The 22730-nt window shown below is 35.9% G+C and overlaps 1 protein-coding gene and 1 pseudogene across 6 annotated transcripts in view; one reads left to right on the forward strand and one right to left on the reverse strand.

Annotated features, from left to right (window-relative positions):
• The window catches only part of FERMT2 (FERM domain containing kindlin 2), an 84316-nt gene that overhangs the window by 12058 nt on the left and 49528 nt on the right, over nucleotides 1-22730 (reverse strand). For 3 of the 6 annotated variants that reach the window (XM_045450990.1, XM_045450988.1, XM_045450987.1), the window contains exons 4-11: nucleotides 18931-19065; nucleotides 10519-10551; nucleotides 9951-10176; nucleotides 9738-9840; nucleotides 8162-8269; nucleotides 3918-4052; nucleotides 3003-3052; nucleotides 1749-1873 (exon numbers count right to left, since the gene is read on the reverse strand). In XM_045450990.1, the coding sequence (XP_045306946.1) occupies nucleotides 1749-1873; nucleotides 3003-3052; nucleotides 3918-4052; nucleotides 8162-8269; nucleotides 9738-9840; nucleotides 9951-10176; nucleotides 10519-10551; nucleotides 18931-19065 (915 nt within the window). The remainder of the gene's footprint in view (nucleotides 1-1748; nucleotides 1874-3002; nucleotides 3053-3917; nucleotides 4053-8161; nucleotides 8270-9737; nucleotides 9841-9950; nucleotides 10177-10518; nucleotides 10552-18930; nucleotides 19066-22730) is intronic. The other 3 variants (XM_045450992.1, XM_045450991.1, XM_045450989.1) reach the window with 1 other exon arrangement.
• Nucleotides 14832-15365, forward strand: LOC123583852 (annotated as a pseudogene).

The raw sequence follows: 22730 nt of genomic DNA on the forward strand, positions 1-22730 counted from the left end.
AATTCAAAGTTTTAGGAAAATTACAGTATTCTAACACATGGGCAGAGCAATCTTCTACCCAGGCCAGGGGTTTCCTTTTTTAAAAACAACAGTTCAGATAACTAGTGAGCAGAACACAGAGCAGAGATTTGGACATTTCGTTGAAATATACTAAAAATATCCTAATGTACTATGTAGAAAAGAAAATGAAGACTATAGATCAGGGAAAGCACCTTTATATTTTAAGCAATAAATACAATATTTTGAGAACAATTTCTGTGAATGAGTCAGGGGCCCCCTTCTTGGGTACTTTTGTCCAAATATGGACATTTTTAGTTAGAAAGGCATATTGCTTTACATATAATGATAAATGTACATGCAAAATGTAACCCAAGGGGAAACGGGTTGGGCCGATAGGAATGAACTTCTTGAACAACTAGCCTGCCAAGGGAACTGCAACAACAGGCCGCGAAACCAGGAGGCTACCCCGCAGCTCCATAGCCGGGAAACACCATGCTCCTTTCTCAATTCTGCCTCTCCAACCCCATAACTTAGTTGGGAATTGAAGTCTTACATGAATGCATCTGATTGGAATAAAAATCTCACTGCAAACAAGTCTAGAAAATGTAGTTTAGTTTTCTAGCCTTTGCTGTAAGAGTGTGGAACAGTGAGACGACAATCCACCAAGCATGCTGGTGGTGCCAAGGGTGCAGGGAGTGTGGTGTGGGCACATAGGAGAGCAGTTCTCGCTGGAAGTGAGCCAAGTGGTTTTAGTGAATATCCCCATAAGTGAAGTGGTGATCAACAATCTGCAACACCCTGCAGAAAAATCACGGCAGGAGGCAGCAAGATGTCCTCTAGCCGTAGAAGAACCAGACCAACCTGGACAGGAAATTCTCCTTCTGCCTGAACCACTGCATCAGTCAGATAAAAGAAGTGAAGGAGCAGTGTGAAGAACCAAAGAAGTCACCCAAGTGGGGAGTGAAATGGAAAAAAAAAGACCAAAGCCAGTAGCTCTGAGTCCTCAGCCAGGAGCAACTCAGGCCACAGCAAACAAGGTTGCCACAAGGGAGTAGAAACATGTCCAATAACATGTGCCTCAAATACCAGCCCCTTAGTGACAGCTTTGGATTTGAAGAGACAAGAGGAACCCAAAGAGATTCAGGTTGTTGACGAGGAGGAGCCTCAGAGGGGTATCCTGGGACTACCCCAGGAGCCAAACTGAGAGCAGAGTGTCGAACGAAAATGTTCAGGAAGAGGTGTTGTGGGAGGGTTAAGAAGTTGGCCAAACCCCATAGGTGCCTGCTGCCCCATTGCGGAGCCAAAAAGAGACTGGGGGTCGTGAGGGGGACCAGCTTATCATCAGTGAAAGTCAGGAAGAAGAGTAGGATGTTGATGAGGAAGGGAAAAGCCAGCAAAAACGGAGAGGACTACAACACGGATGAGAATGAAGAAAACCTGAATGACCTAATGCTGAGGATGAGAAAAGAGGCACCAAAGATTTACTTGACGAGAAGAAAAGTGGAATCACTTCAAATGAAGACTGTACAAAGAGATTACAATGAAATATTTGTGGGAAATGGAATGCTTAAAATTGTGACAAAAACTATGTACCAAAAAAAAGAATCTAGACCTAAAAAAGTACCATAAAGGAGTAATGTATCTGCTGAGAAACACACCCCTGCCCCACCCAGCAAAGCGAAGTTTACTGACTGTTAGCCAACAGAAAGTTTCTCCATCAACACTGGTCACTCCAAGGCTTTCCTTACCTCTTAGGTTCATCTGATGAGCTGGTGTGCCACTGGATTCTTCTTTGCTCTTATAGCAAGAAATAGATGTATCTTTAAAGGTGCACCAATATTGCTTGTAACCTTTTAGAGTCAGTTTTTTTGGCCTACATGTCAAACAGAATTAAGAGAAAAACCACTTTTGAAATAACTTTATCAACAGTATGTTTTAGCAGCAAAGTTTCAAAACATTAAAAGTCTGAGGCCAAGTTTTACATATATTCAACTAAGTTCCCTTGGGCCAGCATGTTATATTCAATGTTGCTGTTACTGGATTTGTCCCCTCTCGATCAATCTACTCAGGAAGATCTCAAACAGTGAATGGGTAGAGGAGAAAGGAGGGCCAACAATCTAGTATTTCTGTCAGTGGTAGCCATCTCTAACACTAGCAGGTCACATGGAAAGGACAAGAAACAAAAGGTGAAGTAAATGTCACCAATCGGAAAGCTCCTAGGTCCTATAATCACCAGCAGATTCCTGAGTGTGTGCAAGGCTGCCTTTGGAGCCTCTCTGAACGAGGGTACTGGTCTCTCTCAGGGTGTAACTGAATGGTGCTTCAACTTGCCACCCAAGGCCAACACGAAGATGACAGTAATCATGACAGAGAGTGGGTAAGTAAAGGTGTGAAATGCGAGAAGAAAGGGGGTAGGGAGCGGCATCTGATATCATGCCCTTATCTTTGAAGCTTTCCATACGGTAAGCTGTTATATGTTTAGCTACAGTAAATGGTTTATTCCATAATGGCTTCACACCTTCTATTCCATATCACCTCCTCTCCTTTCTCCCTTTTCTGCTTTAATGCCTAGATTCTGTGGACTGTGCCCAGATTGATAAAAGTCTAGATAAGATACACAAAAACCTTATTATAAAATATGCCTTGAACAAATGAATAAAATTCAATAGAATCTGGGGCTCTGAACAAGGAAATAACTGCTGGCAATAATAGTTCATTATGTCCTGCTTTCACCCGGAGGGGATGTTTTATACTAAAATGCCACTGTATGTTTCAGTCTACATGATGCAATCTAGGTTACAAAATCTTTGCTTTTCCCCTTTAAGAAAAATGTTTATCAGATAAAACAACTCATGAGTACTGCAATTTTAATTTGGTAAAGATGGTTATTTTCTCTCATAATTCATAATGCATATGCTAAAGTAAATTCCAACATGAATGTGACTACAAAATTGATATTTGTCATTCATTAATATTTGGAATTCCTCCCCTTTTGTACTTACTTAAAAACTTTAATATAGTCAGCAAGTTCAGGAATAGAAGTGATGTCACCCTAGGGAAAGAATTAAATCATTTTTTTTCTGATTTTTCTTGAAATTTGAAACTCTAATATTTAGTATCTGCCATCAAGTATCAGTTTATTCAATAAACAAAATTACATAACATACAGATTATTAAGGTTTTAAAAGTACAATCATAATGTATGGTCATATGTACAAAGCCATTTTTTTTAAAGTTTGTTTTGAGAGAGAGAGAGAGAGAGAGAGAGAGAGAGAGAGAGAGAGAGAATGAATGAATCCCAAGCAGGCTCCACGCTGTCAGCGCAGACCCCAATGTGAGGCTCGATCCTACGAACCATGAGATCATGACAGAGCTGAAACCAAAAGTCTAACAACTGAGCCACGCAGGCACTCCACAAAGTCATTTTTAAGTGACATACAAAGCTAATAAAAAGTGTGATCAAAATGGCAGTTCATATAACCTATAAGAACATATTCTAATTCAGCTAAAAATGTTTACATCTGCACATGAAAATTTTATAAAATCCTAACAGCCCTTAGGTCAGTGTTTCTTCTGTAACAACTAATTCCTAAGCTTTAAAACTAAACTTAGCATTTAAAATTTTTCCCAAGATCTGCTTTTCTTTTTTTGTAACATTTTAAATGTGAAGCTCACTGAATGGATGTTACCATGACTTCACTCTACCTTTTACTCTGCAGAAATGTTCTTCCACTGCTTGTGAGAGAATGTGCAGATATCTCAAGATCTATCTTTACTGTATCCTAGAGACTAGAATATTAATTTAAAATTTTTCCCTGAAAGTTTCTGGTAAGTCAACACCTGTGTTCTCTAAAGCATTAAATCCACAAAAAGGTAAGAATTCAAACTAAACTAGTAGGGAAAAAGATTCACCATACCAAAATTGTTGATGTTTTCCCTCCTTCCAAAGTGATCTCCAGGTCTGAAAGAGCAGCATCAACTTCGTCTACTTCTTTGTCACTGTTGTTCAAATGATTCTCTGATGTCATGATTGACAGCTTATTGATGTGATACTGAAAATAGAAATGATATTTTATTTAAATGTCTGTTTTAACTAGTAAAACTTTAAAATGAGATCACTGTTCGCATCTATATTGAAAGCTTTTCATCACCTAACTTGAAAAGATATAGTGTCCAAGAACTAGAATAGGAAAATAAATGGCAGTGCACCTAAAATCAGTGTCCTAAACATCCCAATAAATATTTATCCAGGATATATAAAAATGATTTAGTTTGGGAAGCCCTAGGACTTAGAGTTAACAGGTTGTCCACTAAGCTCCACATGAGCAGAGATTTTTTACTCTTTTCTCCCCACTGCAGTATTCCGTGTGTCTAGAACAGGTCCTATAACCAATGAATACTGAATGAATTAACAGAATATGCATCAGGTCTTTTGTAAAAAATATATTAACATTGATTACCTTGTGTTACTATTATTACCCTGCAGAAGAAAATTAGTTGAAAGCTAAAGCCCTTCTTCCCCCGGCCCCCCAGCCTCAATTCAGTGCTGAAAACATGATCAGAGGAAGATGATGTTTATATCTCAGTTACGTAACAATGATAAGATGGATTACATTTATATGTGAACACACACACATGCATATTTGTGTATATATACCAGAGTAGTGGTAATTACTCCTTATGCAGCTAGAAAAATCTTTGCATAAAGAAAAACTAGTAATGATTTTAAATATATTTAGGTCAGTCACTTAGAACAAATATTAATAATCTATTAGATTCTGATGCTAAACCTTATGGAGGTTTCACACAAAGGTAAGTAGAACTTTTGAATCACTTAATCAGTTACCTCTCTTTGTTTTTTTTTTTAAGTTTATTTATTTTGAGAGAGAACGTGCGTGTGTGAGCACAAGCAGGGGAGGAGCAGAGAGAGGAAGACAGAATCTCCAGCAGGCTGCACGATGTCAACACAGAACCTGATGTGGGGCTCGAACCCAAGAACTAGGGCTTGAACCATGAATCATGAGATCAAGACCTGAGCTGAAATCGAGAGTTGACACTTAACCGACTGAACCACCTAGGTGCCCCTAATCAGTTTCCTTTCAAAGCATTAAGTAGCACTCCAAATTTCTAAAGTATTCATTCATTGAATAGGATCTATTCATGGGAACACTGAATGAACTAATCTGAGGCCAACTGTCAGTGTTCCTCTGTATTTTAAGATTAGTGAATTGATAATGAATAGTCTCTGGCTATACCTTCAGCTGTGCTGAAATGAGATCCCTCCAGTGATAGAAACTTCCATGTTCACAAATCATGGAGAATGTGGTAGGTTGAGGCCCTCAGGAAGTTGCCTCAAATGTCGGTAACATTAAGAATCGTCAGGAGAGTTGGTTAAAAATACATATTCTTAAGTTCACCGCTCAGAGATTTTAATTTAGCAAATCTGGAGTCCAGCCCAGAATCTGCATTTTTATTAAGTGACTTAGGTGATTCTGATGCAGAAAGTCCTTTTAAGTTATACTGGAGAAACCCTGGCTATGAATGGGAATGGTCATAAAACCCCAGCTTTGCTTTCAGAGGTGCATCGGTTATCTTTTAAGTGTTACAATACAGACTTGGACCCAAATACTTTAAAAACAGTGTTATTAACCTTTCTGTTTTTGATCCACTCCTCCTTACTTTGTTTCCTTTTACTATTGTAGATTTACGTTACACAGGGAACCAGAAGTCCCAAGTTCAGAGTGCAGACTGTCTAAAATAAAAAGAATAGGCATTTCTTTCCCATCTTTTCAAAGTTTCCCCCTTCTGTACTGGATGGATTCTTAGAGCCTTTGGTTCAGTTTCTGGGAAGGCTTCTAAGGACTCAGGATTTGTAGTCCAAAATTCTCTTATAGAATCTAGATTCTAGGGGCACCTCGGTGGCTTAGTCAGTTAAGTGTCTGACTTTGACTCATGTCATAATCTCACGGTTTGTACGTTCGAGCCCCAGGCTGGGTTCTGTGCTGACAGCTTGGAGCCTGCTTCAGATTCTGTGTCTCCCTCTTTCTCTCCCCTTCCCTCTCTCAAAAATAAACATAAAAAAATAATAATAAATCTAGATTCTAAAATGGTTCAGGAGAGCGATGCTTTGGGACATTGTGTCCACAAATTAAAATTCACGTCTTGAAGTGTTTTCTACTGCACTAAAATGGACTGTCTACTGTACACTGGGTGAGGGAAAGCTATGAAATGATCCTATTTCTGTGAAAATACAACTGTGTGTGTCTATCTGACCCTTGGACAACATGGAGGCTAGGGGCACTGACTCTCCCAAAACCTTACTAATAATAGTCTGCCCTTAACCAGAACTTTATCAATAAGAAACAATTAACATATATTTTGTATATTATATATGTATATACTTATTCTTACAATAAAGTTAGAGAAAAAAATGTAACGAAAATACATTTACTGTAATGTATTTATCAAAGAAAATCTGCACATAAGTGGACCCAAGCAGTTCAAGCCTGTGTTGTTCAAGGGTCAACTATATTCTCACTCAGCAAATTTTTTTCAGCACCTACTATGCGCTCATAGGTACGTCTGTATCTGTTGGTTTTTTAAAAAGTGCATTATTTTTATAATAAAAAAATAAATACTATATAATAAAAGTCTGTGATTTTCCCCCATATACATTTTATGTGTACTACTCTTCTGTCATTGGCAAAACCGTCAATAGAAAATTATAAGCCTATATTCTAAGTGAGAAAGATGTAGGTAGAAAACTATAAACCAAGTGAGATACTTTGAACAAAATTACTCCAGAATTTAATTCACGAAATTCTTCAGATAGTCTGAATTATCCAAAAACACAATAGAAGATTCTTAACTAGCTGATTAAACAAGTCTCTACCTAAACTAATTTATCTGCCATCAAAGATTTTCCTTGTTTAAGCTTTGTTTTGACTCCCTTCTTTTATCATATAAACTAAGGAGAAATGAGCTTTTCTTCCATTGTAAACAGGACAATTTTTTAAGTCTTAACCAGAAAACCTTCCTGGATGCATAAAAGCATTTGGAAGACTGAGAGCATTTTTATTTGTGTTCTAAAGAGAAGAAAATAAAATCCTTTTTACAGTGAAAGCTTTTAATAAGTAAATGTCAACTTTGCTTCCTGTACTTAAAGAACACTAATTTTGTCAGGACTTCTGGCAAAACCAGAATTCTACCATAATCTGAGAACATTCACCAAAGCCTCATTCAACTATGTGAACTGTAAGAATGACTAATCTGTGGTCAGCTGGGTCCCAGTGTCTCTAAGAAGGCAGATCTGTGGATGCCTCCCTAATGTTATTTTACTAAAGGGGGAAATTTTTGAAAATATAAGCACTGCTGTATTCTTAAAAAGTTGGTATGCAAGAACTACAGTTGAGAAAACACTGGTTTAATCTAAGGAAAACATTAGCTACTTAAAAAAAATTTTTTTTAAATGTATGTATTTTGAGAGAGAGAGGGAGCGCCATGTGCCTGTGAGCAAGGGAAGTGCAGAGAGAGAAGGAGAGACAGAATCCCAAGGAGGCTCGCACCATCAGCGCAGAGCCTGAAGTGGAGCTTGATCTCAGGAACTGTGAGATCATGACCTGAGGTGAAATCAAGAGTCAGACACCTAACCGACTGAGCCACCCAGGTGCCCCTAACTATCTACACCTTAAGGATTATCATTCTGAAAACTAATTTATGTTTTGTTTCAGTAGTCCATTAAAATTTATCACCTTTAAAATGTATTATTTTTGCTATAGCCACTTAAAAAATATTATCAGCCCCAGCTACTTAGGAAAGTATGCAAGTAATAAGCTTCATTTTAGAAATGGGATTTTCAATGTAGATCTTATTTCTAAAGCAAAATGGGGTAGTTTTAAACTAATATATATCTGGGGTGGGAGAATAGTTTTCTTCTATAGGATACAAAAAAAAATAGCTGAGGTATATACCACTAAACTCTGAAAAGACAAAAAGTTAAATTCATGTATTTACTTTGCCTTCTAAGTGTATATTCATTTTCAACACAGCAAAAAGCAAACACTATCAAAATGCTACTGGAATTACAATGTAACTTTACTATTTAAAAATAATCCCCTATCCTTTCCATTGAAAAGTCCCATTTACCAATACTCTCCACTACCTGCAGGGCTGCAAACATCATCATTTCTTCTTCTGTGCATTCAATTTCTTCTAGGAGAATAGCCCATTTGGCCTGTTCATAAAGCTGATTGATTCTGATTGCATCATACTGCAGCAAAAGAGACATAATCCTTTTGTAATACATCACCTTTAACATAAAATAACTTGAAAACTGAATATTCACGTTCAACGCTTGGAAAAAAAGTTTTAATATACATTTTTTCCCTGGGATTTTTATTTAGTATCAAATACTCAATAATGAGAACGATACTTACAGGGTTAAGTATGTCTATATATACCCACATCTAATTTTCCATTAAAAATAACACTGAGATGTCCAAAACATTACTATCCAATATTAGAAATAGATTCTGTGTTATTTTACAGGGAAACAATCATCAGATATTCCAGAGTTCTTAAGAAAATGAATCTGATTTGAAAGACATATAAAGGGTAAAAGTGACTGCTTTTCAGTGTTGGTAGTGCAACCTGCCACACTAAAATGTTATAATCAGAGAGTAAATTACTTTAGGGAACATCTTATTCACTAGGGAAAAGCATGCTTAGACAAAGTGTCAGGTCCTTGTAAAGAGCAATTATTTTAAGAATCTGAAATAAGAGAATACATATTTGTACTTGTGGAGAAGATTTATTTATATATTGCTGAATTATCCATTTAGTTACATTAAGAAAAATTAATAGTAATGTCTTAACAATACATAGCATCCCCTTCCCCAGCACATGTAACTATGTTCCTAAAACAACTTTGGTTTTACTAAAATGAGACATGATATGACCTAAAAGGGACTAAAATTATTTTTATAGTTCCAATATATACATTTTACAGTTACAATAAAGAATTACTTAAGCACATAATAAAAAATGAAAACAATACACATGAAAATCTAGACACTAATCTAGACATGAAAAGGATAAGAGGTAGTCAAGAGAGGTTCCCTTCCTCCCAAGGATGATAAATAAGGAAGCAAAAGATCCAAATCTCTGTGCCATATGTATTCTAGGGAAAAATACTTGAGATTTCATAGCAAATTTAACTCTTCTAGGAAAAGCAAAGTGATACAATCATTTGATACTAAAAACATATTACAAAGTTTGGCTATTAAATAGGAAGAAATGTAGGCTTAAAGAATTTTTAAGCAACATCTTTTGATTTATAATTAGAAATCTGAAAGTCATTTAAAAGGTACTATTTCAGAAAAATCTTCTTTTACAAAAAGCACAGCTGAAGTGTTAAAAAAACAAACAAAACAAAACAAAAACAACCCTAAAACTAACTTTACCAATTCTGTAGTACCAAGCTAGTGCTTTTAAAAATACAAATCAACCAAAAGTTCAGTTATTTTAACAAAAAAGAAAAAGGTTTAATTATGCTTCCGACTTACTAACACAATAGAATTATTTCAAATATAGATGCCTTTGTCTAAAGCTTAGGCTTTTAATATTATTCAGACTTGCTATATATAAATGATTCCTAACCCCACTAACTGCAAAAACCAAACATCCAAATGAACAAAACAAAAAGAAAAAAAAGAAGATCCCTCTAAAACCCTCGGTACCTTTGGATTCAAATCAAAAAAGCTGTAATACTTGAATCGGAGAAGCAAGGCCTCATTTTCCTTCACATCCTGTTCCATGAGAGATCTTGAGGAATCAAGCCACCTGGACAGATTAACGAGGGCATTAGAACAAAGCAAGACAAGATTAATAAAGTATCTCTACCTCTCACTGGAGAAAGAAATTCTTCAACATATCTGCATTTTAAAACTTACCCTTGGTTGATTTTTGCTTTGTCAAGAAGAGCCTGGGGCTTGAACATTTTTGCCAAGATTTCTGGTGATGTGATTGGCTGACTGACAGCAAGTATACCAGGGTTGCCTTCTGACAAAGCACTGTCACCGAACCAAGCAGAAGTTGGTGACAAGGGGCTTCCATCATGAGCGTCGTAAGTGGGGGTCATTGTTTTACTATAAAGTCCTGGGCTTGAATATATACTTCCTAATAAATAACATGAAAAACAGGTAGTAAGTATGAAGCACAGAATCTTAGTTTTTCAGTAATACATACTACGATGATATAAAGCAAATTGTGAAACAAAAGCTTCGTTCTGGAAGGAAAGCTTAGTGCATTTATTTTACCTGTCTTGAAAACATGTAAAATTAACTTTAACTCTACTTGTATAACATTAGAACATGTAATAACAAGGTCAAAAGAATATAATTAAGTTGGCAGAAAATCTGGGGGAAAAAATCAGTTCAAGAGAATTAGAAGGAAGACAAGTTAAGGATATAGCTGAAGCAGACAGACCAAGTTTTTGTTTTTAATTGTGGCAAGGCTCACCTTTCAGAGGGCCAATGTAAAGAACATCAGTGCCTATAGGAAAGGAAAGAAAGGAATTCAGAAGATAAAGGAAAGGCAACAATAGAAGACAGAAACAAAGAATGAAAAGGAAAAGGAAATGGGAAAAAGAAAACAACAGATTTTTTCCTAATATGAATCATAAACTAAAGTTAAGTATTTCAAATGAATTTAAGAGTAAAGAATCTTAGCAACTGTAACCTAACTGTAAAATAAATGTTTTTGTCCAATCAAAAGAATGAAATTGTGCTCAAGTGTCCAGGGACAAACATATCCACATTTATCACCCTTTGAAATCCGTATCTTGTTTTAAGAACTCAATGTAATTGAATAAATGCACATAAATTAAGAGAACAATTTTATGTTAATGTTTTCTTATTGAACAGCTAAACTGGTTCCAACAGATTTATAAATAAAGTATTAAAGCAAAGGGGTAGATAAAATTTTGCTAACAAAGATACATTTTATAATTAAGCCCCTGAAGGCAGGGATATTGTATCTTCCAATTCCTCAGTGTTCAGTAGGCCAGATACAAAGTAGCGGCTACATAAATAAAAACTTGAATTAAATCAACTGACAATATATCCTCTATCATCTAAATTATAAAAATTAAGGAGATAAAATTAAGACTTAAAAAACAAAAAGTTCAGAACGGCATTAAGTAAAAGCACCTCCCCTTGAAGTCCTAACTCTGTTCATTATATTTTGTCTTCATAATTAAAAAATGTGTAAATAAGTATCACACTGTTAATGGATGATGGAAAGAGAATGGCTGTTTCCCTTACCTAATTTAGGAATATGTTTAGGAATTTCCTTTCCACTCTAACAATCCTTCCCTACCACCTCACCCCAATACAATGATAGAAAAAAATTACCTATGAAAAACTGGTGACCATGCTAGAGATTTTTGTAGTTGTCATGACCTAGTCTAGGAAAAGAACACAAAGGAAAAAAAAAAAAAATCTTGCTAGCCACAGGGTATCTGATTTGATGTCCCCAGTACGTATTCTTCAATGTTAGTGACTAAAGCAACTTGCGGGATCTAAATGTTGTTAAATAAGCAACAAAGAAAGCTGTCAACTCTCCTTTTTAGCTTTAAAGAACACTGGAATAGTGAGTGATATCCTTAAAAGCTAGAACTTTAAAACTACAACGGCATTTTGTGAAAGGGTTACTACTTGGGCACCCATACTTATTAAAAGGGCTGAAAACAGGGGTGCCTGGGTGGCTCAGTCGGTTGAGCATCCGACTTTGGCTCAGGTCATGATCTCACGGTTCGTGAGCTCAAGCCCCACATCGGGCTCCGTGCTGACAGCTCAGAGCCGAGAGCCTACTTCAGATTCTGTGTCCCCCTTTCTCTCTGCCCTCCCCTGCTTGCACTCTCCCTCTATCAAAAATAAATAAACATTAAAAAAAAAGGCGGGGGGGGGGGGGGGCTGAAAACATTACTCCAGCTCAGCTTGGCAAAGAATAATCCTGCTAGAGCATATATGTATAAGGGATAGAAAAACATCTTCTAGGCAAAATCTTCTCATTGTGTATTTCAAAGATCTAGCAAAATAAACCCTTTACTAGGAATGTCAGAATATTGAAAATTCATTCCTAGTATGATGGACTGTAATTACGATTCAGAATTAAAGTTAGAATTGACAATTTTCTTCATGAAGTTTCTAAAACGAAATATATTCCCCTAAGTCGCACAACATTTAATGGAATCAGCCACCCAATCGATTCTCTTCCCGCTCAATTTCCTATACTTTGTATATTCTACACTTCATATTTGATCACTTCGTTGTTCCTATTCTTATTCTGTTAGGCACTCCACAGTCATAACTCATTTAGTGTTTCCAACAATCCTATTATTCTCATTTTAGAGGAGCAAATGGAGTCACAGAAAGATTAGGTAACTTGTCCAATGTCAAAAGCTATTAAGTTTCAGAGCCAAGCTATAAATCAGCCAGTCTGATTGAAGCTATACACACTGCCTCCTGGGCACCATAACTTATTTAAGCCATTTCCAATTGGTGTGCATTTATTTGTTTAGAATTTTGACTTCACCACTGCTACTGCAAACAAATGCCTTGCAACAGTTGTGTTTGTACCTATTTCCTAATTCTATCAACACTGCCGGGACAGAGGATGTATGTGCATTTTACACTCCTTCTAAGTCTCAGTTCAGTGACAATCCCAACTACCCAGTAATTCCTGATTGCCCGATTTAAACATATTTGAAAAAAATAAATAAATAAAACTTACTTGAAGCAGAAAGCTATTACAGGGCAAGATGAAGCAACATATTTAGTCAGCAATAAAATGGGAGTTTGCTGAATTTTGTGGTATGATAACAAAAACAGTAAGGAGGAGACAGAGTTCAACAAGCACTACATTTTAGGGCCACTTACTATAAACATTAAAAACCCTATGTAACTTTAGAATCTGTCTGATAACTTGGTTACTATAAATTATATTCTTATACATTCTTTTTTAAAAGAGAGTACTAAAGAATTTAATACATTTTAGATAATTTCTCATCAAAATATCAACCTCATACCATACTTAGAAAACAAATTTCAGGTAAATTAAAAATAAAAATGTTGACATTACACGAGTTAAAATATATAAATATGAAATAATTACATAAAAGCATAAAAAGGAAATGTAGAAGAATTGTTACAATACTTGTGAAGATTTTCTTAACCAAGAGTGAAAAACCCCAAACTATAAACAACAAATTTGACTATGTAAAAATGTAAAACTTTGGCATAGTAAAAAAGACCACAAAGAAGATTTAAAAAATGCCAGTATAGGGAAAACATCTAAGATACCAAAAGATTAGTGTATCACTAAAACAAAAATATAAATAAAATGGATAAAGTCCATGATTTGAAACTAATAGAAAAAAATGTAATGTCTAATGTACATTATTCAACTATTATTCATACTAGTGTTTATCAGGGAAATTAAAAATGTAATTCTGAGATACTATTTATTGTCATATTAGCAAAATTCAGTAAAGATTTACAACATTTAATATAAGGCAGAAGGCAGGAAAAGGGCCATTTTCATGTACTGTTGATGGGAGTGTAAAACTATTACTTTTACACTCTTTTTTGGAATATATTTGAATTTCTGGGAAACTTTTTGGAGTAGAGAAACAGTTCAATATACATTTTCTACATGGAAAGTTTTGGCACTATTTATACTAAACTGGGGAGACCTTTTACTCCAACACAGAAAGATCACCAAAACACTGTTTAATGGAAAAACTCAAACGGAAGAACAATACATAATACATACTAGGCTACCATTCACGTTATAAAAACAAAATGGGACATGCAAGTATATCACATAGAAAAGGTACTGGCAAGTTGTGCTCCAACTGTCTACAACACAGTCACACAGCAATCAAGAAATGGCTACTTCTTAAGAGGGAGCAGCAAGGGAATAAGTTGAAGCAGAATTTTCACCTTCAGTTCATTTTCTGTACTATTGGAATTTTTTTATAACGAGACTGTATGAATTCTGTAATTAAAGGAAGATAAGATCCATGAGTACATTATTACCACGTGAGAAAACACAAGTTACAAATGTATAACACCCCACCCCCACCCCCTCGGGAGCTGCCCGTGGCTTTATTTATGAATCTGGTTTTTGGGTAGTCAGAGCAGGAGACTCCGCTTCAGTGCAAATCCCTCTTCCAGGAGCCATGACTCACCAGAAAAGGGTGCTCGGATTTTGCTATACACGTTTGCTTTGTGTAAATAAATGTTTACAATTTTATATTAAAGAGGAAACAAGCGTTATTTCTGAGTGTGTATTTTTTACTTTAACAGATTCTAAAACTATGATCCTTTATATATGTGTTTTGGGGTAGCTATAAGTTTTATGGCAACCAGTTGGTATTGTTAACTTTCTACTGTCATCAAAGTACATAAAAATCCTATTAATCCCCTTATCCTCCTCCTGCCCTTAACTCTGGTATACACCAAAAAGAAATCTTTACTCTCCTTCTTTTATCATTATAAAATAATAAATGTATTTTGCTAGTATGAAAAAAAAAAACAAATGTATAACACAGTCCCACTTTCATTAAAAACAAAAATGAATACATAATTCTATAATATTTGAATTTTTACACTCAGCATGCATTATTTTTATAATTAAAGAACAGTTTAAAAAAATACCTTGGGGAACCATAAAGTGAACTACAAGAAGACTTCAGCCCTGTACACATGGGGCAGAGTCAGCCAAGAGGCAAGCAAAAGCCAGAGCTGTCCTGTGCAGCCCATGCGAGGATGTCTCCCAGCCTCAAAGAAGGTGCTTGGCTTGGGGAAAGCAAACCCTCACACTACTCCTTTTTAATTGGAAACATTTTAGGATTGGACCAGAAGAAAGACTGTGTTCCATCAATGAAACCCCACAGGCTTGGGCAGACACCTGTGGCTCCTCAACAAAAGATGTTCACCTGTGTTTACACATCTGAGCCTTCCTAATGAGAGCTCATTTCCCTTGTACTGTGGATCACCCAGTGCCAGAAGAAAGATTTTTGAAATATGAAAATTACTTTTCAGCCTCAAAAAGACTCTTTGAAAAAAAAGCTGAGTTGGTATAGAGGCTGTTAACTCAAAACCAGATTGAAGTGTTGGAAAATGTCTTCAGAGTAAACTGCTATCCTGGCATTGATATTGGAGAAGACTAAGCTCAAAAACTGAACCTAGAGCAAGAGAATCCAGATCTGGTTCCAAAACCGGCATACAAAGCTGAAAAGGTCCCACAATCACTTGTTTTTAATAGTGAAAAAAAATTTCAACACAAATCTCCTGGAATAGGAAGAAAACTAAACATGTGAAATTATCTTACAATTGCAGAACATGAAGAATCAATGGAAATATCAAGTGTTAAAAATGTGATGTTTTCTGCATTTAGTCTGTTGTCATTTTTTTTCTGAAAATATACTGTAAACATTACTATTATAGCATGGGACCTATTATATTTGGGCACTTTTAGTTACAATAAAGACCTTTCCTACATATTTTAATAAATATTTTCAGAAAAAGGCAGCTATTGTTTAAGTGAGCAAATTTAATAATTTAGTTTGCTAAAAAAATAAAAATAAAAAAAAATTAAGTATCTTAGTGCTTAAAATGGCAAGCTCCAAATAGGAAAAATGGCATCTTGCTTAAGTGATTTTCCTAACAGTGCCAAACAAGTGAAGTATTGCTTAATTTCTGTATATTTTAGGACCCAGAATTTTCCTTTCTCTAAGCTGCCTTTAAAAATTTGTTTTTTTGGGGCACCTGGGTGGCGCAGTCGGTTGAGCGTCCGACTTCAGCCAGGTCACGATCTCGTGGTCCGTGAGTTCGAGCCCCGCATCAGGCTCTGGGCTGATGGCTCAGAGCCTGGAGCCTGTTTCCGATTCTGTGTCTCCCTCTCTCTCTGCCCCTCCCCCGTTCATGCTCTGTCTCTCTCTGTCCCAAAAATAAATAAACGTTGAAAAAAAAAAAAATTTAAAAATTTGTTTTTTTTTTTCTCCCCCCCGATGCAAAAGCAAAATAGCCTTTATTCGAGCTAGCTCGAGCTCAATCCCCTACCTGCACCGACACAGTGGTGAGATACTGGGAAGAGAGCTAAAATTTTTAAGAAAAGTTTCTAATGAGATAATTTTCTATTTCTATTTACATAGTAAATCTTAAATTAGTAATCTGTTAAGTCAGTACTATACTGTAAAGTGAATTCTTACTTGGAAAAACTCTTCCCCAGACCCGGGATCAGGCTAGTTCAGTGTGTTCCCTCCCTCATAGAAAATTAGAGATCTGCTATTTTCCTTCTTACGGCTAGGAAGTGGTGAAGCAGTCAAGAACATACCATCTGAGCATAGCTGTATGAGCAAGGCATTTAAAAACTCATAAAATTTTATAATTCTGTGTAAGAATTTGACTAAAGTCTGAGAATCAATTCACTCATGATACTTAAATCTTGGAACATTATTTTTAAAAAAACTTAGCCTTGCTGAAGTATAATTTACGTGTTAATATTTTACCAAACATTCCTATTACTATTCACAATATTTATTTCAAATATTGTAAGTGGAGAGATGATATTATATAATGCTTAGAAACATGAATGTTGGGAGCCAGCAAGTCTGGATTTGAATTCTAGCTCTGCCCCTTATTATAAGCTTGGGCAAATCATGTAACTCTTGTCAGGTTCTTTCCTTTTAAGTAAAATGAGGATAATACCACCAAAATCACAGGGATTTTTGAGGATCAAATGAAAGATAAAGCATGTATTAAATAACAGTTATCATTTATCGAGTATATATATAATTATTGACCATGCTCACACTGAGATGCTCATAATTCAAAAAGTATGCAGTATTAAACCGAGCCTGAAGAGTCTATCTAATCCTTACCATACCTGCCGTAGAGAAATTCTTGTGAAGCATAGTGTCTGACATCCTGAAGATGTCATGTATTCAGATACATCGACCTGTTGCTATTTATTATAGACACAGTATGCAAGTGACCATATTTTTCAGTATTTGGTCCAATAATTAACTAAGGTGCTGACAAATCAAAAAAGCATACAAACTAGATGGAGTATACATCTGTAAATATTCATCTGTAATTTAAAATCTCTCCAGTTTACTGTATGTAACACCTCAAACAAAACAAAACAAAAAAACAAAAATGAACCCACATTACCTAGTCCCACTTACCTTCACTATAAACTGAAAGCAGGGATGATGTCTACTATCAGATGCCTTCAGCAATATAAATCACCATGCATAAATCAAATTTTAGAATTAACCTTACTCTAATGAAAGACACACTACCTCCTCAATTTGTAGGCTTCTTGCCACTAGTCACAACTCTGTTGCCTTCATTCCCTCCTCCACATATGACTGGATATAAATTTGATATTCTAAAATTATTTATTTTGTAACATGACTCTATAATACACTGTCTAAATTCCTCAGCCTGACATTAAATACCCTCCAGTGTGATCCTGAAGTTCCTTGGAGGTCTTTCCCCATGAATTGGCTCAGCTGGATTATTCACATCGTGTACTATTCTTTTGCCAAAGTGTTCCTTGTCAATATCATTCTGCTTGGACTGCTGTTTCTTACCATCAAAATCCTAGTCAGTGGAACTTTTTAAAAGCTGAAGTCACAAACTCAGTTTCCCAACCTATAACTAAATATACCCTATTTGGAATTGTTTTGCCTTCCGAATTCCTGTAACACCATTTGCTACAACATTTATATATTACCTCCTAAAGTACAGTAACCATGTTTTTCAATTAGCCTATAAACTTATAAGAACGGTCTTATTTTTTGGTATCTCCTAAGTGCCAATCAGTACATGTATAAAGACATAAAAGTTACAAGTTACATGACCTTAGACGTTCCTAACCTTATTGTGCCATTTCTTCAACCTTAAAATGAGTAATAATATAATCTGCAATGAGCTGTAGTGAGAATTAAGTGAGTTTCCTCAAATAAAATATGCTAAAGTAAATTTCCATGAGCATAATGTATAAAATGGGCATACACTAAGCACTAAATCGTTTGTTTTCACTATTGTTATCACCCCAGAATTTTTAAAAACCAAGAATAAACTGATTTAACTAATTCAGTTCATTATGGTAACTATAATGTCCAGTCTCTGCATATGCCCAGAACTGAAGAACCATGTAATTTAATTGGTCATCTAGCTACCCAAAAGACACTGCCTATGCTCCTGCTAGATGCCACATAATTGAGTTAGGTTCTGGTAACAAACACGTGAGAGACAGTTCCATCATGCAAGGAACTCACAATTATTAGGTAAAAATATGCAATATAATACCAAACACAGAAAAGTCCAGTGACTTAAGATAGAAGGATGCCTAACTCAGGTTGGGGAGGTAATGGAAGGAAATTTGAGAAAGCTTCTTAAAGGAGCAAAACCTTAATAAAGGAAAAAGGTGGAAAGGCAAAGGGATCAGCATATGCAAAGCACAGAAGTTTTAAGTAACCTGGCAAAAGTAATATCTTAACTAAGTAATCGTGGTTTTCAAAGAATACAGGAAAGAAAGAGCTAAATACTACAAAACTGCTGGTTTCTGCAGTGCAAAGAACTGAGCCCACTTAAGGCACTGCCCCTTTTTGACTATTCCTGAGCAGAGAACCAGCCTTCCTTTTTATTGATGCAACTACTAACACCTGACATGATCTACACATGACAGACCCTCCCTGGTGGTGATTTCATGATTGAGAGAAAAAAATGCTGGAGGTGAGTTTTTTAAACTTGACTACTCTTCTGACCTTTGTAATCCATTTGTCAGAAAGACATAAGTATACAGACACATCTATGGTTCTCACACTGAGCCTTTGCTCAGTCAAAGTCTCACCTGATCCAGGAGTGATAAGAGGCCCCTCTAATTCAAGTGCCTCATCTTCAGACTGGTCATCTAGCTTTTTCTTTTTTTTCTTTGTTGGATCTCTGGGTTTTTTCAAGAGAGAAAGTTCTTCAGGGTGTCTGATATCTGTTAAAATAAGAAAAAAGATTATTTTACTAGCATAGTGTAAAATTTAACACTTTATATCTGATAAATTCATCTATTAATCCATTCCAATGTAAGAATTCATAATTTCCTTCTGTGTACATATGTGTTTGTGTTGGGCCAGACGTTACTGCCACGCAAAACACTAAAGTATGGCACTTCTAAAAATAATCTACCAAAGCATTCAATTCATAGCTATGTAATAAAATAGTAACCTTGAATTGGAGAGAAAACAATCTGCTAGAGTACAGAAAGAAAATATTAGAACTCTTATTTACATATTTATTTTTTAAACATTTTAAAACCATAAAAAATTAAAATTTATATCCTAGCCACAGCAATTAGGCAAGAAAAAGAAATAAAAACATACCAATTGGAAAGAAGTAAAATTGTCACTATTTGCAGATGACATGTTAGTATATATAGAAAGCCTTAAGTACTCCATCAAAAAGCTGTTGGAACTGGGGTGCCTGGGTGGCTCAGTCAGTTAAGCATCCAACTTCAGTTCAGGTCATGATCTCACAGTTTGTGAGTTCGAGCCCCGCGTTGGGCTCTGTGCTGACAGCTCAGAGCCTGGAGCCTGCTTTGGATTCTGTGTTTCCCTCTCTCTCTGCCCCTCCCCTGCTCACACTCTCTCTCTTCTTCAAAAATAAACAAACATTAATAATAATAAAAAACAAAACTGTTGGAGCTAATAAAACTGAGTGAAGTTTCAGGGTATAAAAGCCTATTGTGTTTTTATACATAAATAACAAACTGAGAAAGAGACATCAAGAAAACCAATCCCATTTAAGTAAAATACTATGGAATAAACCTATACCAAGAAAGTGAAAGACCTGTACACTGAAAACGAGGAGTTGATGAAAAAAACAAAGACACAAACAAATGGAAACATATTGTGTTTGTGGATCAGAAGAATAGGTGTTATTAAAATGGCTATATTACTCAAAGCAATCTGCAGGTTTAATGCAATCCCTATAGAAAGTCTAAAGATACTTTTCACAGAACTAGAACAAATAATTCCAAAATTTGTATGGAACCAAAGAAGACCCTGAACAGCCAAAACAATCTATAGAAAGAAAAACAAACCTGTAGGTGCATGCTGCTCGATTTTAAACTATACTACAGGGGTACCTGGATGGCTCAATTGGTTAAGCATCCAACGCTTGATTTCAGATCAGGTCATGACTTCATGGTTGTGAGATGGGAGCCTGACGCTGGGCTCCACACTGAGTATGGAGCCTGCTTGGGATTCTCCCTCCCTCCCTCTTTCTTTCTCTCTCTCCCCGGCCCCTCCCCCACTCATGCACATGTGGTCTCAAAAACTGTACCACAAAGCTGTAGTAATCAAAACAGTATAGTGTTAGCACAAAAACAGACATATAAATCAATGGAACAAAATAAAGAGCCCAGAACTACACACACACACACACACACACACACACACACACACACACGTACGGTCAATTAATTTATGACAAAGGAACTAATAATATACAGTGGGAAAGAATAGTCTCCTCAATAAATGATGCTGCTTTGGGGCGCCTGGGTGGCGCAGTCGGTTAAGCGTCCGACTTCAGCCAGGTCACGATCTCGCGGTCCGTGAGTTCGAGCCCCGCGTTGGGCTCTGGGCTGATGGCTCGGAGCCTGGAGCCTGTTTCCGATTCTGTGTCTCCCTCTCTCTCTGCCCCTCCCCCGTTCATGCTCTGCCTCTCTCTGTCCCAAAAATAAATAAACGTTGAAAAAAAAAAAAAAATTAAAAAAAAAAAATAAAAAATAAATGATGCTGCGAAAACTGGTCAGCTATACTGAAAAGAATGAAACTGGACCATATATGAAAATTAACTTAAAAGTGCTTGAAGATTCGAATGTAAGAACTAAAACCATAAAATTCCTAGAAGAAAACATATGGTAATAAGCTCTTTGACATCAGTCTTAGAAATATTTTTTTGGACCTGACACCAAAGGCAAGAAAAACAGAAGGACAAATAAACACATGAGACTGCATCAAACTGAAAAGCTTCTGCACAGCAAAGGAAACCAATAGAACTAGAAGGCAACTACTGAATAGGAGAAGATATTTGTACATCATATGTCCAATAAGGGGTTAATATCCAAAATAAATAAACAACTCATACAACTCAATAACAAAAAAAAATCCCATTAGAGGATCTGAACAGACATCTTCCCAAAGATACACAGATGGCCACAAGGCACATGAAAAGATGCTCAACACCACTAATCATCAGGGAAATGCAACTCTAAATTACAATGAGATATCACCTTACACCTGTCAGAATGGTTATTATCAAAAAGACAAGAAATAATATGTGTTGGAGAGAATAGGGAGAAAAGGGAAACCTTATGCACTGTTTAGGAATGCAAACTGGTGCAGCCACTATGGAAAATAGTACAGAGGTCCCTTAAAAACTTAGAACTATGACATGATCTGGCAGTTCCACTACTGGGTATCTATCCAAGAATAATGAAAACACTAATTTAAAAAGGTAGCTGTTCACTGCAGCATTATTTACCATAGCCAAGATATGGAAGCAAGCTAAATGTCCACTGATAGATAAATGGATAAAGAAGATGTGGTGTGTGCATACACACACACACACACACACACACACACACACACACACACACTGGAATATTACTCAACCACAAAAAAGAATGAAATCTTGCCATTTGCAACAACATGGATGCACCTAGAGGATATTATGCTAAGTGCAATTAAGTCAGAGAAAGACAAATACCACAATTTTACTTGTATGTGGAATGTAAAAAACAAAACAAAACAAAACCAAGATGCAGTGATACAGAAAACAAACTGGTGTTTGCCAGCAGAGAGGGGAGTTGGGGGGTGCAATGGGTGAAGGAGGATCAAGAAGTACAAACCTCCAGTTATAAAATAAGTAAGTCATGGGGATGTAATATGCAGCATGGGGAATATAGTCCATAATATTATATTAATTTTGTATGGTGACAGATAGTAAGTGCCCTGTGGTGATCATTTTGCAGTGTATACATGTGTTGATTCAGTATGTTGCATACTTGATACAAATACAATATTTTATGTCAACTATACCTCAATAAAAAAAAAACCTTTCTATTACATGGTAGCCGTCATTCATTCTATATGTTGTAAGTTACACATGACACATGAAGTAAATTTAAGTACTTTCGTATCATTACCAAATCTGAAAGTTTTAATCGATTCAAACTTTTCTGCCTTGTATCAAATGGCTATAAATTTCTGTGTTTATCTTACTCATTTTCATGTGAAGAATCTGGTAAGAGGAAAAAATGGCTAAATGACAGTAACAAAAAGAATTAACAGCCCATGTAGTTATAGAATATTATGTTACATACCCTGTCCATAAATTGTTGCAAGAATTGTTAAGAAGTTAGTTTTACCTAAATTGAGCTAAAGATTCAATGGAATCTTTGTCAAAATTCCAACTTGATCTTTTATACAAGATGACAAGTTGATTGTAAAATTCGTATGGATATGAAAACAATCCTAGGATAGTCCAAGCAATTTTTAAAAGACTAAAGTTGGAGAACTTACACTGCCCAATATCATATAGCTACTGCAGTTAAGACAGTGCAATTATTAGCTACATGATAACATGTATATATGA

The sequence above is a fragment of the Leopardus geoffroyi genome, chromosome B3, assembly GCF_018350155.1.
Source record: "Leopardus geoffroyi isolate Oge1 chromosome B3, O.geoffroyi_Oge1_pat1.0, whole genome shotgun sequence".
NCBI classification, from domain to species: Eukaryota; Metazoa; Chordata; class Mammalia; order Carnivora; family Felidae; genus Leopardus; species Leopardus geoffroyi.